The sequence below is a fragment of the Neodiprion virginianus genome, chromosome 5 (assembly GCF_021901495.1).
Source record: "Neodiprion virginianus isolate iyNeoVirg1 chromosome 5, iyNeoVirg1.1, whole genome shotgun sequence".
NCBI lineage: Eukaryota > Metazoa > Arthropoda > Insecta > Hymenoptera > Diprionidae > Neodiprion > Neodiprion virginianus.
The window spans coordinates 8,879,146-8,900,804 of NC_060881.1; the positions used below are offsets into that span (position 1 = coordinate 8,879,146).

Genomic DNA, 21,659 nt, shown 5'->3' on the forward strand with positions numbered 1-21,659 from the left:
GAATGAATGACAAGATCTACGGTGTCCGTATCGTGTTCGTTTAAACTCGACCGTTGGCCAGTTCAAAATATGATTCAAAGGCTTCATAATGAAAGTCATCCACGGTTTTCAGTCGCCAACAGTACACAAACCTACCAGCAGTGTGCTAGATCCATCAATAATAAGCAATCCATCACCGTCCCTCAGTGTACTTACTCAGAGATCTCGAAGTGTAAGCTATGCCAGAAATAGTTCACTCGCTCGGTCGCAAGTAGCCAATAACGCGACAGAAATGGATGCAGAATCTGAGCAAGGAATACAAATAGATGGAGATGTCAACATCATTAGTCAAATGTACGTTTCAATATGCGATGTACAACAAGTTCCAAAATATGAACGATGACCTTCATTCATTGCAAGACTGCAATCTCTGAGATATCGTGTTCGCGTAGAAAAGAATCCTCAACCGGCACATGGAGTCTGTATTTTTGTAAATATTGAAATATGGTAGACTTAAAATTCTATGCAACTTTAATACGTAGAACTCTTCGTTTGGAAGTTCGTCTAAATATGAGAATATCCTTTGAGAAAGTTGGTGAATTTGTTACGTTGAAATTAACACCGCAGGGAAGGGTCTCAAGACGTATTGTGCATCGCTTACACGGAACAGTGTGAGATGTTAGCGGCAGGGATTTCTGACGGAACAGTGAGAATGTTCAAAATCAATTCGGGCCAGTATGTAACGGCTCTTCGGGACGCCGAAATGCGCCAGCATCCTGGACCTACAACTGCTATAAGACACCGACCCGTTAATAGATCTTATCCGATAACCCAAACGCTGACCGCAACATGTTAGTGCCCGATTTTCGCACAGGAATCCTCGTGTTCAGTTTGCGGCATTGATGCGTCTTTCGAATTTCTCGCTTTTCAACACCTCCCAATTTTTCTCCACATTCAACAGATGCTACAGGCTGCGTAAAATGCTGGCATTATCCGACTGGGCAGTGCCTTTACACGATAAGAGAAAGAAGGCAGACACTAGGCCTGGGGTACCATCCGTTTCTTCCAAAGTTTGTGACCGTTGGTGACGATACAAATATTTATCTTTACGACGAAGAAACCAAAATACAGGAACGAGTATTTCATGCCAGGTAAATAGTCAAATCCATCTACCGTTGACCGAAACCGTTGGGGGTAATTTTGAGAGTTTATACCTCGACGGACAAACACTCAATTCGATTGCGGTTTGTTTGATTCGAAACTATGCCGTAGGTCGCGGTTCGTTTACGTATTTTCCTAAGTAGAAGTGGTGAAGAGAAGCATTGGCATTGACAATAACGTCAACCACTTCCCAAAGTGACGTGTTATGCGGTGACGACGATGTCTCAAAAAACGGTGAAACCGTTTTACTTTAAATTTCGAGATAGTATTCTTGGATAATTTATCCTCTAAAAGAGTTAGAAATATTGTTAGTAAAATCGAATTTCAACCTCGAACCGTCGTCATCGTGTTAACACAATTTCGGATCACAGCAAAAGATAAACTGTCTAATAAGTAAAGTATATCGCCAAGCGAAATAGTTCAACGATACAGTTCCCATTAATTGATTCTGATAAGACAAAAATATGTAAATGAAACTCGATCTACAGAGGTATGTACTTTTGGATTAAACAAACCCCCAATCGAATTGAATAATTTCTAGTAGAGTTATAAGCTCCCAAAATTCATCCCCCCTTCTCAGCCGTCCACTATTAATCTCATCAAATTTTGGAATACTCGCAATTTACAATTGATTTATACATATTTGATACAAAATTTACAGCAACGCACCTGACATGATGAATGGGCATACTTCGCGCGTATTTTGTGCGTGCTTCAACCCGAAATCAGCACATGAACTTATCAGTGGTGGATGGGACGATACCGTACAATTCTGGGATACCAGGCAGCCTTATGCTACTCGACATATTTCCGGAGTTCATATGTGCGGCGACGGCATCGATATCAGCAAAACTGGGAAGGAGGTACAATCTGGTTCTTAGCCATAAGTTATAAACGCGACCTGACTGAAACTTCGCGAACGTTCAGCACTAATTTCAGGGTAAAATATACGCACTGAGAGAAATTTTTAGTTCCGGTTACCGCTCGGTCCTTAACTATTTTCATTTTTTACCACGATCGAGAAATATAGTTCTAGGTATAAAATGAGAATTAGTTTTCTAGCTGTTACCGGAAATTCTAGCATCCGTTACTATTCTTTCTCATTACGATCACTATTACTAGATTTTCTTGTGACTGTTGCGAAAATTTAACGCTCGTGCAACGATAAATTGACGTTAAAGCCTTGTTTAACTGAAAAATTAGAGTAAACCGAACAATCTGTTTTTTATTCTTCTAGTTACTTTAACAAATGAAATTTTTCTCAGTGCGGCGGAAAATTAGCGCAGAGGTAAAAAAACTTTTGTTTCTCGTGTCATCATGGAAAGATCACAATTTTATGCATGCAGATTCTAACTTGCGCATGGCAACGCAAAAACCCTCTCCAACTATGGGATTACGGTTCGGGAAAATTAATGGTCACCATCGAGCCGGATGTTTTTAATTCACAGCTGTACTGCGGAAAATACATAAATAATCTATTTATTATTTGCGGTGGTGGCGTGACCAATCTTTTGAGGGTAGTTGATTTGCGTTCGCATACGGTAAGGATTGAGTATGATTTTGTTGATATAAGAGATAAAAAAAACCATGCATACTGTATACAATGTTTATACATTATACTGTATCAATGTTTCCAATATTCTTTTCACAATATAATGAATTCCTTTTTATTTTTTCAGACTGTAGGATGCATAAGAAATTTTCCTGGTGCGGTGTTTGATTTGGCAATCGGACCTACAAAGCGCATTAAACGCTCGAAGATAAATGATATGCCCCTTTTACCAAGGATGGCCTTTTGCTCCGCAAAAAAAATATACGAAATTGATGTTGGGTAATGAATTATTATCCACAATTATTGTCAACTTGTACGCCAATGAGGTGGCGGAAAAAAAGCGAAAAATAGAACTTGCAACAAAAATTGTTCGCCCGATAAGATTCTATTTTGAATTAGACGAGATAAATATTCTGTTGTACAACTATAATGATGTGTTAAGCGAGCATCAGTTTAGTTCATCGAACATTCTCGTACTAGATAAGACTGAAAAACAACAACCGTTTAAAACTGCGAAACAGCAAAACACTAAGTAGAACTATGTTACACGTAAATCTTGTAAAATCGTCATTATAACGAGTACAAACGCTTATTGAAATGTTAGTAATTATTTCTATATGCATAAAAAAAACTACTGTATCTCAAGCAATGAACAATGTATTTTATTTAATACAAACTATGGTACAAAATTTATACAGAACAACGCACGATTTTTTAAGACAGTAGATTTTTTTTACTCATTTTCTTTCATTTTTCTCTATCATTATCGTTATAATTATCGTTACTATTATCATTATCATTATTATTGTTTAAACACACACTTAAGCGATTGGGAACAAAGGTAGGAATCGAAGGCAATGACGGAAAGGAAACCGCGAGGTGGGGTGAGAGGGGGGAGAGGGGAGTACCTAAAATGAGCGCATCAATTCATCGTTAAGTATAAAAAACTTACTATAGTCGAATACTACGCACTAAGAATTGTTGTCAGTTATCAACTGACTCTGGACGAGGAGGTAAAAGATTTATAAAAAAAAAAAAAGTTCTTTTAATTTGTAAAAATTCGATAGTATACATAGTCTTTTACAAATGGGAGTTATTTTCATTCTGCATCCGTGCTATAGATTGCAGATAAGAGCAAATCAGTCCGCCTTGCAATAGCGTGAAATGTGTTAACGAGACGAGACATATATAGGGTGATAAATGTAAATTTGGAAAGATGACATTGGTGCATACTTCATGTGAGCATGTAACTTTTTACATGCTGAACTATTGTCGGCATCGATAGTGACACGAATTGTTTAAACGCTTATCGATCAACACTGATTGGCCGAAATTTGCTCCAATGGAGAAAAATGTCTCATTTCTGTAGTAAGCCATTATTCCCGGAAATTTCGTTTTGATTTCTTTCCCTTAAATTGAGACAATCTTGTTCAACTACGCGTTCGATCAGATATTCTAATTGTAAGTTCATTAAAATTTTGTTTCATTATTCTGTTGAGACGTCACCGTGGTAATAAAATATATATATAAGATATATTAGTCAATATAGTTTTATGCGTCATAGTAGAGTTTAAAATTTGTCGAATTCAGGTTTTGTATAGTATAAAATTGGTCTTTGATAGTGAAGCGCGAATTGAAAACTCTTTAAACACAAAAAAAAAAGGAACAGAACTTTTATGCGTAAAAAGTAGAAACATGATGTATGTATGTATAGACATATAAAAATTTTCAACTTTATTCCAAAATTTCGTCTCTAAATTAAATCGCGATGATATGTTTCAAACATTAGATTTTCAATAAAAAGGGCTTTTGTGTTGTCAAATTTAAGTATCGTTGCTCTATTTGCTTGTTTTTTAATTACTGTACATATTTCAAGATTTACATATGAAGCGTACTTTCCGTTGAGAAATTTTGGCATACAAAATGTAATTTGAATGATTGTAACAAATATAGAGGACACTGGTTTCGAATGAATCAAATTTCTAAACTGAGTCGAATTATTCCGGGTATAGATTACAATGATGTAGAAGTAACAGGAGTGTCAAGTGTATAGGATCATAATAATATGAGATAATTAAGAAATACGCAAATAGTTGAAGCATTGGGATAGAAAAATCGTACAATTTATATTTACATTGACAAATACAAGCTGTTGATAAGCTTTCAAAGTTAACAAACGAAAGAGAAACAAAAAAATTATTGAAATTTTTCAAAAAACAAAAATCCGTATTGGAAGTAAATAATATTATATCTCTTATAGTATTAATAAGAAATAGTTATTATTAAATACAGCGTGAGTTATCTAAATTTAAATTCGTTATTTTCCATTTCTTTCTCTCGTTACGTTTTTCGCTCGCCTCTAAATTCAGCTAATATTTCTATCTTCTCTACACAGGTAATTACTTTATTATTTTATACACAGATTTAAAGTAAAAACCTAACTCCGTTGAATCTTTTATTCTCCTCGATTCGCCAGAAGAGAGCCACAAGGAACTTAGATATATTTAAAAATATTTACATGGATAAATAATCCTAGAATCGAAAAAAACCTCTTTTCTTTCAATCAAATGATTCTTAATCTCACTGCCTCGATTACTTTTTTTCAGTCACACAGTGCATACTCAACATACACAACGTCTACACAAACTTTGTTTAGCTAAATTACTTACTCTCATTCCCAAACGCTATGCACTTCACATCATGTGCTTCTAATCACATTAGTCATTATAAATTATTAAACAGTGTACGATGTTTTTTTTTCTCCCTTTCCCTCTCTTTTTCTTTACATTGTCTCATAGTCGTTTTTCATCACTGTGCAATCGTTCAGTTCCGAATACATGACGGTTAAAAAAATTTTTTTATTATTTCATGTCGAACGATCAATGGTGAATCACTTTTCCACACGGAGAAATTAAGTAGAAACTAATTACAGTTGAAAAAAAATTGGAAACAAACCGATAAGAGAAAACAAGTGGGAACGAAAAGAGAACAAAGAAAAAAAAATTAAACTAATAGAAAATCATTACAGTATATACCAAAGCACACGAGGCTCAGACGTTACATTCACAGCCTGTCCGAGCGCTCGCCACTTGACCAACATCAAAGCCTCCTGATTCTGAAAACTCATTATATTTTCCTCTTTCCGAATTGGTAATTTAATTGTCCTTAACATATCGCACCATATTTTTTTTCTACGCTTATTTGATTCCAAGCCCACTAAGAGTTATGACGAGATGACATAGGAATACTAGTTTTCATACTTCCATGCTTAACACGACCTCTTTCCCTTCGCTTATAATCATACATATAACTGTATTGTTGCATTTCTAGCTTATTTTATTTTAAGTGAACGTATACGAGCCAAGATATCTGACCTGTTTCACTTTCAGGTTGCTCCAAATCTAACTTACACCTTAATTGGATCGACCTTGCAAATGATTTGGTGATTTGCAAATTTTCGCGGTTATTGTTCAGTGCTTAATCACCAATATTCTGTAATATTATCGTGTCTCAGAGAAAAAAGGGTGACGATAATTCAATGCTTCGCTATTTGTTATAGCGATAGAAAGATAGTCAATTACTTACATTATTTTTTTACATAAATTCGAATCATAAGAGCAACGAAGATGATTCAAATTTTGCAAAATATCATTGACACGAAAAACATGTAATATCAATTTGAAACAGATATAGATACACCTTGGCTCTGTCAATTAATAATTGAGCCATTGTCATTAGCTCGCAGCCAAAGCGTATTGGCATACATACATAATAAAGAGATCACACGATAATTCTTTTTACAAGTAACATACTCCCGGGGTGTTTAGGGCATGTAACTCCATAGCTACGACATTCCTCTACATCACTATGGTAGAGAATAAGAGTAAAGTTTAACAAAAAAAAATTGAAAAAAAAAACAAATAAACCAGCATGTATAAATTTGAAAATTCAAAAATAAAAATAACGAAGTCAACGTTCCGTTTTTTTTTTTTCCTTTAAGTATTTCTTTACATAGTGTTGTAAACCGGACTGCTGTGCCTGGGTCTAACTCGGAGCATAGCCAAAGGATGTGATCTGCCGTGTTGCTGCTGCTTTTTGCTTGCTGCCTTTGCAACGACGCTTGCGACAACGACGCTGGGTGACGGAACGGATGGCGGCCTTCCCGGCGCTTCTGGCGCCTCGGGAAATAGAGGCGAATGATTTATCATTATGGGCGCGGATCTCCTCGACAATTCCGGAGCTATTCTAGACTTGGCTGGTGGGTGAACTTCCATTGAATCTTTATCCTTATCCTTATCCTTATCTTTGTGAACTCTTAGTTGTATCTCCGAGGTTCTTCGTGGTTCTGGCTTGGCAAATTCGTATTTTCCGACCAGGACTTTCACGGATAAATCCTCGGCAGTTTCCGGCTGTGGTGATTCGACATCCTGCTTCTTCGCGTCCTTGTCCTTGTCCTTAGAACCGTTTACCGACGCGCATCGGATCTTCGAATCGTTATGAGCGATGACGGGAGACGACGGCAAGCTCCTTATCTTGTTATCCTTTTTTTGCCGAGTATTAGGCAATACTTCAACAGGCTCGTTATTCTCAGGGCTCTTTTCAGGCTTCGTTGACTTGGCCTCAAATTCTTTTTTAAGATTCTTCACTATGCCAGAACTACTCCTGGGGCATTCGAACTCGGGTGAGTCGTCGACGGAGAGACACCGCTTATTGAACATTGATTTGTTGCTCAAACTTTCCAAAACCATTTTGTGATGCATCACCGAGGGACATTGCGAAGTGTTCACAACGCACGGTGAGTTTGTTTCGCTCTCAGACCTGCACGATCTCAGCGGCGAGGGCAGGTCCGATTCCGAGGACAATGACGAGGGAGCTGGTGCGCTTGTCGACAATCTTCCCAGCGCTCTAACGCTCGTCACTCCAGGTTTAATGTCTATCCCTCCAGCAGAGCTTGCTGACTCCCTGACAGTTCCAATTTTCGGACTAGATTCATGCGTGGGAGGCGAGTCCCTCCGCCTGGGAGTTGGCGAGGCTGTATAATGAAGAAGAACGGGGTTGTAGGCCTCGACGGGAGCGTCCTCATCACCCGCCGTGAGCCGCTCCGACTTATCGTCAGGGTCCGAATCCTGTGTACAGACTCTTTTGTTCACGGTGCTCGTGCTTTCCTCAAGTTTTTGTTTCGTTCTCTTGACCGTACCAGGATGCCACGGTATTTCCTCCTTGTCGTAAGGAAACAAACCACTAGATCCGAGCGGGTCGGAAGGTCGCATGTCGTAAGACCCCCACGAACTGTTTCTCGATGGCAACGTGGCCCACGAACTGTGTACCGAATTGTTGTCCATTATGACCGCACTGTCGTAACTGCTCCAGGAGCTCTGACGACTCGGTGAATCCCTCGCCGGTTCGCCCCGCCTTTCTTCCCTGTCGAATACCCTGTCCAGTTGCGTGCTGAACGGGTCTCCGTCCTTCCTTGACCGTCGACTGATTAAATTTGGATAAACGGCCGTTGGTTGGCCGGCGATACACTCACTCTCACTAATAGTCACTACCCCGTTAGAACTAGTATCCCTGTTCGAATCGGTGTTAGTTTTATATTCTGCCGATGCAGTCCAGACTAGACATTCACTATTGTTAATTGCAGACGGTGTTGTTCCAGTTGGATGAGTCGTTTGTGTCGAGACTAGGCTCTCCTTATCACTCTGCTTATCACTCGGATCCCACGCTTCTTCGGTATCCGGGTTTTCTTGCTTTTCATTCGCCTCGCCGATGCAAGAGGGTGGAGGCGGGCTTTGAGAAAGTGGTTTAACGTCGGAATCCGAACCAGGGGATGAAGGTTTGCTGGTTGCTGCCTCGAACTGGTTCGTCAGGTTCAAAACCAGTCCTTTTCTCCTCTGTCCTTGAGTTTCCAGCTCGTTTACTCTGTGCTTAACACTCGGTGTGTCTGGCCCGGGTAGGTGAACTATTTTATTTTGTGAAACACTGTACGATTGGCCGTTGTCGCACGGCATAAGGACGTTCCTCGCCTCCTGGTCTTCCGCGCTTTTACTCGTATTCGTACCGCGCAGCAAATCCTCTCGCGTTATTTCCGAACTACCGGTATTATCCAGCCTCTCAAGCGACTGCGATAAAGACACTGAAACAGAAATAAAAACAATTTGTTAGAAACCGTGTGAGATCGTAATGTACGGTGGTTGGCTTTGTGTTGTCACTCTGTTTCGACGATGAGAATGTCGCAATAAAAGGGGACATCTAGCGCTCGAGAGTATAAACCATGAAAACAGTAGATAAAAAAAAATCTATTAAAACAGAGTAGAAACTATGCGTTTACATGGTACACGTTAGGTTTTGTGTGGTAGAAAACTGCAACTTCGTCCGTAAAGATTTACTTAAATAACATTCCGTTTCGAAGTTAATTGCAACTTGTTACATAACGAAATGAAAATTGTTACGATAAATACAAGCTGCGAACTGTTTTTAATTTTTTATATCCCTTGGCAGAGTTCATGAATGAACAAGGCAATAATTGTACGTACCGGCAGGGAGCATATTTTCCGCAACTTCTGCATCCGGTGACCAGCTTTTCGGCCTCTGACCGTTACGTTTTAATTCGGTACCAGGTGCTTGGAGTAGATTATCGGTATCAACACTGTCAACTTTTTCTTCCTTCTTAACTTGGTCTTTGACCATCGTCGGTGACTTTAAATTCGTGTCAGATTTGGACCTTTGTAATTTCTCCTTGTTCTTCATGGCATCTAAAATGCCCTGATACGTTTCGAGTTGCGATACGAAACTACTGTTTGGCTTTATGCAGCTTCGTTTATCTTTTACGTGTTTCAGGGCTTGCGAGTAGTCCCAGTTGTAGGCCTTCATAGCGTAGGCAATCACAACCGAAGCCGACCTGGAAACTCCCATTTTACAATGAACCAGCACTTTTGAACCCTCCTTCTTCGCCTTCGTTATATATTTAAACGTGTCATCCCAATGTTTGAGCAAATCCGTTTTTTCATCATCGTAAACGCGGACATTCAAGTAATTGAACATCCCTGGGAAAAAATTGTCGATTTCTCTTGTAACGTTCAAGATGTGCCTCACTCTGAAAAATTATAATCGGTTATTAACCAAAATGACACTCCCAATTCCAGGTAAATATTTATTCCAAACTTTGGAGTTTTTCATCATACGTGAGACTGGAAAGTGAATCTAAGCTAGTAAAACACGGATGCATATTAAATCGTTGAAAATACGTATTTTCTTACCCATTTTTTTGCAGCTCTTCTAAATTGCTGGCATTCCATTCGCTGCCGAGGTAAACGTGCTCGAATATCTCAGTTGGCGCATCCATCTGCCCCAATATAGTTAGCATTTCTTGATCAATGAATGGTTTGAATTCTCCGAGATCCATGTCGAGGTCTTCCTCGAGACGACCTCTGATGTACTTTGAGGTTACCTCGTCGAGATCAACGGACATCATGATCTCTTTCAAAGTTGATCTGATAACACGCTCAGTTTCCTCTCTTTCCCTGGGTCTGGTTAAAAAAAAGAATAAATATTATAAGAAATCTGCCGTGCATCTGCAGATGTGATTTCAGAATCATCTACTCATTACAACCTGTATTCTGGCTATGTTTGTTGAGAATTATCTTTTATTTTAACTCATCGAATAAAATAAACGCGCATATTATTATACTTGTAGCTATGTAAAAAAAAATAATTGTGAGTGCAATAGACGCAGAAACTGGAAATAATTGAAGGACACCTATGAAGTTATGTTCTATTTATACACACAAGTAAATTCTGGTGCCAGAAGCGTCAACAAACGCAACTATAATATTGGCAGAGTACCAATCGGCATTTTGCACTAGGTTACTATTCCTGTAGAAAAAAGAATATCATCTTCAAGCGTATAATGACGATCTAAGTATCAATTTTGAGCCTAAGTGATGTTATTTAAATTTCTCATCGCCTATTTTGACCAAGGAAATAATCCGGACTTTTTGATAAGGTATATAATTTGTGAAAAACAGCCGATCGCTACTCACTTGCTGCGCTCACTGTCCGGAGACGGCGGCCTGCGGGATTCAAGATTATCCATTGTGTGCCACTCGTTGAGGCACGAGCGGTCACTCTCGATCCGTTGCTCATAGTAATTGACCCAGTCATGGGACAAACCCCCGAGAAAATAGTTCTGCTCTCGAGCTTTGCTGGACACCTTGTGAAGCGTTTGCAAAGCTGACCTGCAACAAATTACGATAAACTTAGACGAGAAATTCACCAAAATGCACGAAAGTCGCGAGATAATCTGATCATCGTTAATGAAATCAGCGAGATTTATTTAACTTGGCCTGTTTCGATCTCAGGCAGTTTTCATAGTTTTCTTCAATTCGGAGACAAATCGTTTGGTCTGTAATATGTTCATGATAAAAATCACACTTGAACATAAGGGGGGGGGGGATATGAGCCTGTTGAGGCGAACTTTTTTTGCCAACGTTACAATAACGTTACTAACTTCGACAGAATAGAATTCGACAAGTGATTTTCACAAAACTCGTTGAACCTTTAGGTTACATGCACAAATAATGGTTTGGTAAAAATCGTGACGTTTTTTTTCCACGGTGTATGTTTCTCTAATAATTGCGAAATGCAGTTTGTGAACTGGAACACGTTAAACCCCACTCCACTTAATAAACGTGGAAAGCTTTCCAGTTCCTTTGTCAATTGTAATTCGTTATGTTTTTTTTTTTTTTTCTTCGACTGATTCTGTATATTTTGCAACAACCGCATGAATAATTAACGTAAATCATATGGAGAGTCCGTCCTAATTACGATCGCGATAGTTAATTTACTCGCTATATAGCGATATTTCGAGCGAAAAATAATACCGTATGTAAGCAAATCGGCAAATATTCATCACCTTATTATTTTCAACAATACGCAGGGAAATTTCATCATCTTGTTAGACGCTTCCATCGCGAATGTCCGACGCAAACTGCGTGCTCCTCTGACACTGGTGGTCGATCAGGTTTGCGACATTGTCATTTTGCCAGTCGTTATCTAAGGAAAAACCACTTCCCGTCGGACTGGGATACCCAAGAAGCACTGAGACGTGTTAATTTCCGCTTTGCCGCTGAAAGGTTAGGCAGGGATATCGCGTGAAGATTTGAGATACGCGAGTACTCGTTAATACGTAAGTCGAAACGCATTAAGCTCGTTACCTGCAGGTTGCCTTCGAGGAGCAAAACGCTTCCGAGAATCGTTACAAGATATCGGCTACATGTGTATTTACCAATACTACACAACGATACCTAGTTGCAATACTCAAGCGAATAGAGCGTAAATAATATCTCCAATGTGCCGTCAGCGACGAGAGCTCCGGACTCCAGGAAAACCTTGACGATCTTTTTTCCGCAGTCCGCTGGCATAGGCAGACGCTTTGTTCACGCCTCTAAACGCCACGTTTTATTATAAATCGCGTATCGCGAAGAAACAACTTCAAAGAACTGAATTTATTTTTGAGTCAACATCTACCAGAAAGGAAATTCGTGGTTTAACGTTTATCACGTGCTACTGATCTCTCAGTAGTGAAATCTAATTGCTCCGCGCAATGCCCGATAGAAGGAATTAAGAACCTATTAATTAAAGGAGTGTAATATATGAGGATGAGGCGGTAAAAAGTGCGTGAATTTTGGAAATTTGTACCTACATATGTAACGAGTTGTTCGATTCGATTGGAGTTTTATTTTATTCAAAAGTATGTAGATCAAGCTTTATCCTCATTTTTTCTTTTACTAGAATCTATCAACAGAAAGTACTGTTATAGCGTATAAACTGTTGAGGAATACTGTATCCGGATTTGCAATAAATCGATAGAGCCGTTTTCGAAATATCGTGGACAAGGTAAATTAAATCAACGAGCAAAATTGTTAATGTCAATACTTCTCATTGACCGATTTTAATAAATATTTAAATTACGCTCAATATAAATACTTTTAAATAAAACTAACTTTAATCGAATTGAAAATTCTCTTACTTTTTCAGCAATCTACTCGTATATGCCCCCTTGACAAGGGAAATATCTTGTCTATTATTTCGTTTTCCATATACATTTCGCAACGGTTGAGCAGAAACGATTCTCAGCTTAAGATTATTTCTTGAGGAATTCGGATATATTCCGAAAAAGTTCGGGTCATAAAACAAAAATACCACTTGCTGTACAAATAACGTACGGAGCAATTCTTACTTTTAAATACTTTCAATTCGTATCGAAAGTTCGTGCAAAAATCGTGCTAAGGTGTCACAGTCAGCCGAATCATTGTACACATTGTATACACAGTGAAGAGCATGTCTCTTTTCATAATATAACATGTAAGCAAGGAACGGTGAGACTTACAGCGAAAGAAAACAATGATAAATTCTGGTACATTTTCCTTAGTCACCCGTTGCGAATTATTTTTAAACAATAAAAAGTTGGAAACAGGAGCAAATACACTTCCGTTGATTTACCGCAAGATATAGGCATGTCCTAATTGGTTCGCAGTAGAATCGTTCGAGTCAGAAAAACTTGGCTACCGAAGCAGCCAAGTCTTGAACTTCTCGTGACCGTACCGTCTGAGCAATACGTCCAATTTAAGCAAAGCATTTTTATGTTTTTCATTGTCAACGTGTCGTCTTTGTTCCGCGGTATGATATATCTACCTATGTATGTTACACGTTACACCAGCCGAGAAACATCGCAGCGTCCGCGACAAAAGCACATTTCATTTTCCACGTGAAACATCTGCGTACGCGAAACGATTTCCCAAAACCTATAATTTTAACCGAGAATTCGAGTATAAATTTGTGTTCTCAGACGTTGAAAAGAGACTTGCGCAATGCTCCGCCAGCTTTTATCCGTATACACATATGCGTGTTACGTCAGTTCTATATAAAGGTGGTCGTATTTACAGTTTAGTGTTTAATTTCTACGTGCCAGAAATGCCCAACGTTTCGTTTACGCGATAGGAAATGTTTAGCGGAAAAAAAAGGCTGTCCAAAAAATAATCTATAGCCCACGTGCTTGTCATTCGACGATAGAGAAAAATCATTCAGGTATCCAACGATCTACACGTACAAAACTCGGACACGTTCAACGCCTTCTGGTACATTCTGCCACAGGACGTGGGTGACCTTCACTTTGACCTTGACCTTGATCTGTACGAAACAATTCAAAGTTGCGCAGGTGCCGCGGAGTTTAACTACGAGATAAACCTTTGGATGAATCGGTACGTATCCTCGGTATGCTGCACGGATACACGCTCCTCGTTCGCATCGAGTGGTCGTCCTTGGTCTTAAGATTGATCAGGAATGTGAAAAATGCTTGGCCACACGCCGCAACGTGAGACGTTTAACAGTCTCCTTAGCGAGATGGATTTCGTGTTGTTAACTCCGGAGTAAACTATCATCCATACTCTCGCCAATCCGTGTCGATGTCTTCGAGCCTGAGAGATCATTCTAAATTGCGCAATTTGTTGGGTGTAGATCTCACGATGGATCGTCATCGCCACGCGCGGCGCGCTGGGTAAGAACGAACAAAAGATCGAATTGAATTTAAACGGTGAAATCGAAGGCGCGATCTCCGTCGTTGACACGATCGTGCGGATGTGCTGTTTCTTGCATGTAACGTGATAATTCCAACGCGACACGTGATTCGTAATGCGAAATAAAGAAAAACACGAATGATGGAAAATGATATTTGGCACTGGAGATGGTAAAAGAAGAGTGTAAGGGAAAGGCACATGGCACCGGTCACGCCGTGTCGTTTATCCTACCTAGCCAATTTCAGGGCTCCTAGGAGAGCGAAGAAGGGACCATAATTGTTGGCCAGAATCCTTGCGATCCGTAGCAGAACGGGCAACACTACCAACACTACGATACACACTAAAGATCCACGAAGCAACGTCATCGGTGTTCGTTAGGTTCGTTTAGTCATCTCTTACTGACCCGCCTGCAGCCAGTCGTCCCATCTCTCGAGCACCGGCGAGGAGTCCTTGACGGTCGTCCTTGCGATCCGGGGTCGACGGGGGTCGAGTGCCAGGGCGATGCCAGAGAATGATATCAAGCGTAGGGGCGGTCGTCTATCGGGTTAAGCTCTCGAGGAATCCAAGGAGCATGGTGTAATGACATTGCGATACCGTCACAGGTACGATCTGAGCCCCAATCACCGGCACCGTGGAGGACGATCGGTTTACCAGATGTGTTCACAAACTCGATATCACCGCGCGATTCGCAAAAATCTTGGAGGTGTAACGAAGAAGTGGTTCTCGGTAGACGGGCCACGTTTTACTGACTGCTTGGATATGCCACGATTGCCGACGACCAAGAAAGATCAGAATAGAAGCGGCGTGGGCACCGCGAAAAGAGAGACAGAGATACAGGCCGAGTACGAGGAGGAGGCATAATGTGACAGATGACGATGAACGGCCATATTCGGCATTCGGTGATCATCGTGTTGGTGGTTGCGCACCGAAACACCTACCATATGCATTGATCGATACTAGATAGGTGAGCAAGGAAGACGAGCAAGATCCCACTCGAAACTATCCTCCGCGTCTTTGCTTGTCTTTTCTTAATCTTCGGTGATTCAAAGTGAACGGAGTGTGTCTTTTCCTTTATCCTACGTACTTCGAAATGTCAACGATAATTCGATGGTACTGTATTACACGATCCATTGGTAATATAGACCGCGCGGATGGCGAGAGACTTTTCGAACATCTGGGTACGCGTATCTTCAAGCTCTCCAAATACACGTGCATCGATGTACCCACGTATATACACGTGGGGGCATTATTGTCTCGGAGAGATCGAATTTTGGGGAGTTTCAACACGGGCTGTTTTCTTACGGTAAAAATGAACCGAAGAAGAAAATAAAATTTTGCATTTTTATCGAGTACTATCAAAGTAGGATATTTTTGCATTGAAATATCGTTTGTGGGTATCAAGCTCTTGAACATGAATTTTTCGTCAGTTTTGAAATTCATATTTTACCATTCTTCAGTCTTTGAAGAAGCGTAAAAAGTTTGCAAAACAATGCAATGTTCAAGGAAATATGAAAATGCATATTTGCGTGAATCCCGTGTTTACACACAATGTTTCATTTAAATGCTCTCCTGAATATTGATGATAAATGATCAAATACGCTGAAACTGTAGTAGAAAAATATCCCGAAAACCGAAGTCTTTTTCACGAAACAAACACAACTCGACACCTACGTTAATTAGTGACCACAAATTAGCGATTCGACACAAATTTAAAAGCAATTCTCCGAAAAATCCCCATATTTCGATGAATCAACGTTGCGACACGTCGTAGAAGATCCAGAGACTGTTTGGCCGATCACTAGCGCGATAGAAGTTTGCGCACTACGGCCGGAAGATATAAATTAGGAGCAAAAAATTCCTCCCAACGAGGACCAAAGCCGCTGGTTTTAACTGAGGCACATGTAAAAGCACCACTACGGAAAACCTTGCTGGCAGATGTCCTTGAAGGTGTTATTGGAACGGCTACGAGCGATTCGCGAGTGTGCATCGTCCTTAGTAAGAAAGAAAGAGAAAAAAAAAAAAACACGAATAAAATTTGTACCGACGTCAAAATGATTCAAGCGGGTTTCGTTCCTCTCCACATCCGGAAACTTGTAGATCAATGAGTCAAAATATACTTTCTCTTCGTGTTACTATAATATACGTATAGAGAATCTCCGCGCGTACGCGATGAGCGCAGTAAGCTTTGAAGTATAAAATTTGAATATCGGTTTGCGTCAAAGCATAAACGTGGGCGGATAGTGGACGGTTGTCACCGAGTCTTTGGACGCGTCTCCTACGGAAATCCAGTGAAAGGAAAAAAACCTGCGGTCCATTGCAGCGCAGCATCCTTATCTCACGAAACCGGGTCAAGCTCCGCCGACGGCGTTCATTCTTCGTGGATGGCGTGGCGGTAAAGGCCTTACCGTCGGTTAACGGTGAATTCCTTTTAACGGGCAATAACACCAGGGTAAAGATAACGTTTCAGGGAGGAGTCATGCAACGAGAAGAGGAACGCCGTTGAACGAGGCATTTGCGAGGTGTACTCACATCAAGACCAACTCGAACGACCCGCTCGCGTTTTCGACCCTAGACTTGTTCGAAGGATGAAAAACGCGGAATAGAAGTATCCTTGATCACGCGATACGTTACGCTATGTGCGAGTTGATGTCACCAGCTGTTTTTGAATGCAATGCCGTCATTGCAGCAGCATCGAGTAATCGACCAGTTTCCTTTCACTGAAGTTACGGGTACCTATACGACGCCGAGCAGGTACCCATCGACATATTTTCCAGTACCGGGATTACGTACACTAGGTGAGATCATTAAGTATCTCGCGAGATACCGAACGGAATAACGCGTGTGTTTCGTTTGTAAGGAAGGAAGGCAGGCACCTGAGTCGCAGCGAGGGATAATAATGAGGAAAAACCAAGAAAGAGGAATAGGTTTTTCCGAAATTACCGACGAACGGATTCCAATCGAAAAAACCACCTGCTTTGACCTCGGTCTTCCCAAGGCTGAGAGCAGTATTTTGGTAACACTGTGTGTGCTCCGAAATCCTTAGGAGTCGATTAGCACGTCCTAAATGAGAAGAGGTTGGTATAGTTATATCGCACCGTGAAACTAGGACATTGCCAAATTAATATGGCCATTGGGAGTTGCCGGTTGAGTCATTGGCCAGATTGCCATCGAAACGGGACCGAGGATCGCGTCATTTGTCTGTATTTCCGGGGGCGGAATAACCGAGCGGCGGAGAATGGGAGAAACAGATACAGAGAATGGCCGCGTTATAAGACGGCTTCGAGGCAAACGCGGGCTGCCAGAAGCCGCGCTGACAGGACGATGGATATTTGCTGGGTGACAAGTGGGAAATGGATAATTTTCATACGTGAAGAACGAGGGAATTTGGTCGAACAAAATTAGACCAGAGGTCTTTGCGTTAATCGTGGGATAGATAGGAAGCGCCGCCGGTTATGCTAGCCGGAAGTTATCTCATTCGGTTCCATTCAAAGGCCGACGTGCAGCGGATGACTGCTACGAGCGAAAGGTAAATAAAACGCAACAACGAAACAACGTCGTCAAATGGTTACGTATGCATACATGCATCGTATGCTGCGTAAGCCATTAACTGACTGCACGGTCTGTGCGAGACTGAAATTGGTTGACAGTGTTACGAGAATCAGCGATCATTGCCTTCTGTATTCAGGGTCGAGCTTCGTCGAGCAAAACGGCGTAGCGGCAAAAGCCGTTGATTGAGAAATAAGAAATTCTGATACAGCAAACGACATGCCCAATCTATCGATACCAAATAAAGTCCCATTCTGATGACTCAATAATGCGCAGTGCGTTAAAACGCCTTACGCAATTAAAGGAGTAAGAGATTGAAGTACGGGAGATTTCTTCTTTTTCTTTTAATCGGCGCGAGGTTTTAGATGATTACAAAATAAGCGTCATTCGTGAATTATTAATTGTGTAAGGGGCCATCGGTCGATAGATACTTTTACATGATTGAACCTCTTGACGTCCGACGATACAACTTTGAAGGCTAACGGAACACTCAAGTTTACGTCAAGGAAAAAAATCGAATCCGATTGTAATCTAACATTGCCAGATTTCCACTGGTTCACTTTTTCCACCCATAGCTGAATATTGTGTTAGTGTTGATCGGCAGAGAGTACTTGAGGAAAAACGGCAATTCTCCTTGGGTTATTTCGTATTAATTGTAACCAAATATCGTCAATTATCGCAACAATCGCAGTGGACCATTATGGAATTCAAGCTTCGTTGGATAGTTTTCGCCTGCCAACCTTTTTTTTGTTGGTAAGTCGTAAACGGTTAATCGAGTATACGCATTACACGTTACCAGAGACTGACGTCGATCACTGGGGCTTTTATCAAAACGCAGATACGCCCCCCTAGCAAAGATGATCTTCATCGAAACCCGAAACGCCCTTCGTGCCGCGTGATAGGAACCGCCCCCAAACAAGGTCAGATAACTGGTAAAGCACGTTCCAAAAAGTATCAAGAAATACGATACACTAATATAACGTAGTGGCGTTTGTGGTTGGCTGTCTGCTAGGCGAGAGATTTGGGGCGTTGGGTCGGTAAACTAGGATCTATCGACGACACACGTGGCCAAAACGTGGATAAGATAAAAATAACGGTCCTGCAAACGCGGTCTCGCGTCGTCAAACGTTCGCCCTTGAAAACTACCCGCATGAGACGCGGCCTTGCCAGTGGAACAGATTTTATCTGTGTTGGTATTACATAGGAACAAGTACGACTCATACCGCGTGTCAAGGTCACTCGTTTACCCCGGTGCAAAAGTCAGACTAAAAACGAGACAGAGATTCCGGACAGCTAATCGTGTCAAATGGAGACCACCAAAGCAGAGAGCCTCTTTCATGAACACCACTCCGATTCGCGGTCAAGAAAATACTTCGGATCTTCAACTTTAGTGCTCGGTGAAACAGTTGCAAACTCAGGAAAGCAGTCCATTTTTCGCAACCGTGAAGAGAACGGTGGATTTGGTGATGATAAAATATTGAAATGGTAATTGGCAACCTTCGCGGGATTTCCTCCGGTCACCTCGACCGAGATCCTCGCGTTTCGTATCAAGCCTAGATAATCTAACCGTGCCAAGTGTCGCGATGCATGGCACCGGCAAAGAACTGATGAATGGGATACCTCGACCCTGCGTACGGAGTGACACTAGTCACGTGACAAAAGCCTTGTAGGGACTCCTTCCCACCCATACAGAGAACCGTCCAGTCCCATCTTGTCTCGCCTTATTCCGAGCACAAACGGTATCAATGATCAATCTGATTCACAGCACGTGCGCATATTCGATTTGCAGATACCAACGCGTCGATATCTCGTTTCTTATATTCTCTTCGTTAAGTAGATAACGTGAGCTTTGAAGAACCAACGAATTGTCGGATTAGTACTTCGCCAAGTACGAAAAAGGAGAAGGATAATTAACCGTTGATGGTAACAGCGAGAGGAACTTGAAGAACTGCGAATTTCCGGACTGTGTAACGGTGAAAATATCTCAAGTGCCGCCAGTAATCAACGCTCGAATAATACTCTTCAAGATGCATTTCTGAGGCTTGGGTTACAACGAGACGGTTCGCCAGCCCGGTCCTGGCCGAATGAATCGACTGGTTTTTCCATATCGGTGAATGAATACTGGTATCCTGGGCTTCGACTGTGAGTGGAGTAGCACACTGTGCCGGAGGAGACAAGTTTTTCATCCTCCTCTTCGAGACATAAAACGCCTTATACTGCGGTCAGTAAATGGTAAATGCAGTTACAAGACGTAGAGAGTTAAGAAGTCGAGACTGCGGGCACACTGTGCAGTGCTCCAGCGGTATTCGTCAAAGACCTGGGAGTCTTGCACGAGATGATATTTATGGCCTATCCAATACTCATTTGTTTCGTACGATCCTTTTTTTCTCCGCATACGAAAACCGACGAGTTGTGTAGCTTATTGACGATTCGTACACTATCGATCGAGGCACAAAGATATGAAAAAAGAAAAAAACCCAACGAGGAAAGGATGCTTCTCAAGTCTCGTCTGGGTGATCTTTACTCGGGTTTCAGAGAATTTTCCACAGGCTTTGAAACTAGCCGACGTTGATTGAAGAATTTGATTGACTACCGAGTAGGGTTTCGTTTAATTACCCGACTATATGTCGGAGAATTCGTATCACAACTCAATTATATTTTTGCACTCGTTACATGTCACTTTGCCTCGAGATACGCGAACACCGACAAACATCCATTAGTCGATTAATTTCGCTCGACGTTACGAGCCTAAGGCAGGTACGGAGGGTAAAATGACTAATTGGCACTAAAATTAGCAGTTTTTTTTTAGCGGAGGTCGGAAACACGTCTCTCAAAATGTCTCAATCCAGTTGATGGATTAGACTTTCGGTTATGAGAAGGCGTGACCGTATTTGCGTATGAAAAATAAAGTAAATTGTACTATTTGACCTAAAAGTCGGCGCCGTCCGTGAATTAAACGAATTTTTATATGAATTTCGTGAAACTTTGACTGAAATCCGACAGTGAAATTCTGACCGTTGCAATATCTCGATTAAATTCAGGGCTAGATTTTTCATCTGAAACAGATCAACCGCCGTAGGTTGAACACTTGGCTAATTGTAAACTAACTTGAGCTGGTGAAATCATAAGAAACCGAATGGTGAATTTCAAGTAGGAGGCCTTTAATTTCTTGTAGGTATACCTCACGTTGTTAGATTATTCATTCGAGAAAGTAACTCAAACGCTTTACGTAGGTATTCTGCAATATTTAATAACAGAGCAGGTAGCCAAGGTATCACGCATCTCGAGATCGACGACAACTTTTTCATTAAATACCTGAACCATTTAACGTTGCATGCGTTTGCCTTCCGTGGCCCTCGTAAATATTACCGAGGGCGTCGAGATTTCCAACGTTTTACAAGCGCAAGGATGTCTGTCTGTCGCTTCAAGATCGATCACCAGAAAAACAAGAAAAAAAAATGAATAAATAAAAGGATCGAAAACAACCTGTCCCAGCGTCCATTTTTCGCTCACGCAATAGAAGGCAAGATTCCATGAGAGAAATTTTTAGCTCCGTTTACCGCTCAGTCCTTGACTATTTTCATTTTTTACCACACTCGAAAAATATAGTTTTAGGTAGAAAATGAAAATTAGTTTTTTAGCTGTTACCGGAAAGTCCGTGTATCCGTTACTATTCTTTCTCATTACGATCACTGTTACTAGATTTTCTTGTAACTGCTGCGAAAATTTAATGCTTGTGCAAGAATAAATTGACGTTAAAGCCGTGTTTAACTAAAAAAGTAGAGTAAACCGAACAACCTGATTTTGCGTTGCAATTACCGAAAAAGGATCGACGATAGCGCAAAATG

At 41.0% G+C, this 21,659-nt stretch overlaps 2 protein-coding genes across 11 annotated transcripts in view; one reads left to right on the forward strand and one right to left on the reverse strand.

Moving 5' to 3' along the window:
• Positions 1-549: 549 nt before the first annotated feature.
• Positions 550-3,358, forward strand: LOC124305278 (uncharacterized WD repeat-containing protein alr2800-like). Its single transcript, XM_046764521.1, has 5 exons — positions 550-830; positions 941-1,130; positions 1,802-2,003; positions 2,487-2,681; positions 2,820-3,358. Exons 1-5 carry the CDS (start codon positions 656-658, stop codon positions 2,973-2,975), a joined length of 918 nt encoding a protein of 305 aa, XP_046620477.1. The 5' UTR covers positions 550-655; the 3' UTR covers positions 2,976-3,358.
• A 2,025-nt stretch (positions 3,359-5,383) lies between these two features.
• Positions 5,384-21,659, reverse strand: part of LOC124305271 (protein phosphatase Slingshot homolog 2) — a 183,024-nt gene continuing 166,748 nt past the window's right edge. For 8 of the 10 annotated variants that reach the window (XM_046764502.1, XM_046764501.1, XM_046764498.1 and 5 more), the window contains 4 exons: positions 10,732-10,926; positions 9,949-10,218; positions 9,226-9,785; positions 5,384-8,825 (listed from right to left, as the gene is read on the reverse strand). In XM_046764502.1, the coding sequence (XP_046620458.1) occupies positions 6,700-8,825; positions 9,226-9,785; positions 9,949-10,218; positions 10,732-10,926 (3,151 nt within the window). In that variant the 3' untranslated portion in view covers positions 5,384-6,699. The other 2 variants (XM_046764508.1, XM_046764507.1) reach the window with 2 other exon arrangements.

Excerpts from the sequence above, each read along its gene's own strand:
- LOC124305278 (XM_046764521.1), top strand. The coding sequence starts at position 656 with ATGTTAGCGGCAGGGATTTCTGACGGAACAGTGAGAATGTTCAAAATC. Across the intron at positions 831-940 it reads CCAAACGCTGACCGCAACAT|ATGCTACAGGCTGCGTAAAA; the intron begins GTTAGTGCCCGA and ends CACATTCAACAG. Across the intron at positions 2,682-2,819 it reads TTGATTTGCGTTCGCATACG|ACTGTAGGATGCATAAGAAA; the intron begins GTAAGGATTGAG and ends TTATTTTTTCAG.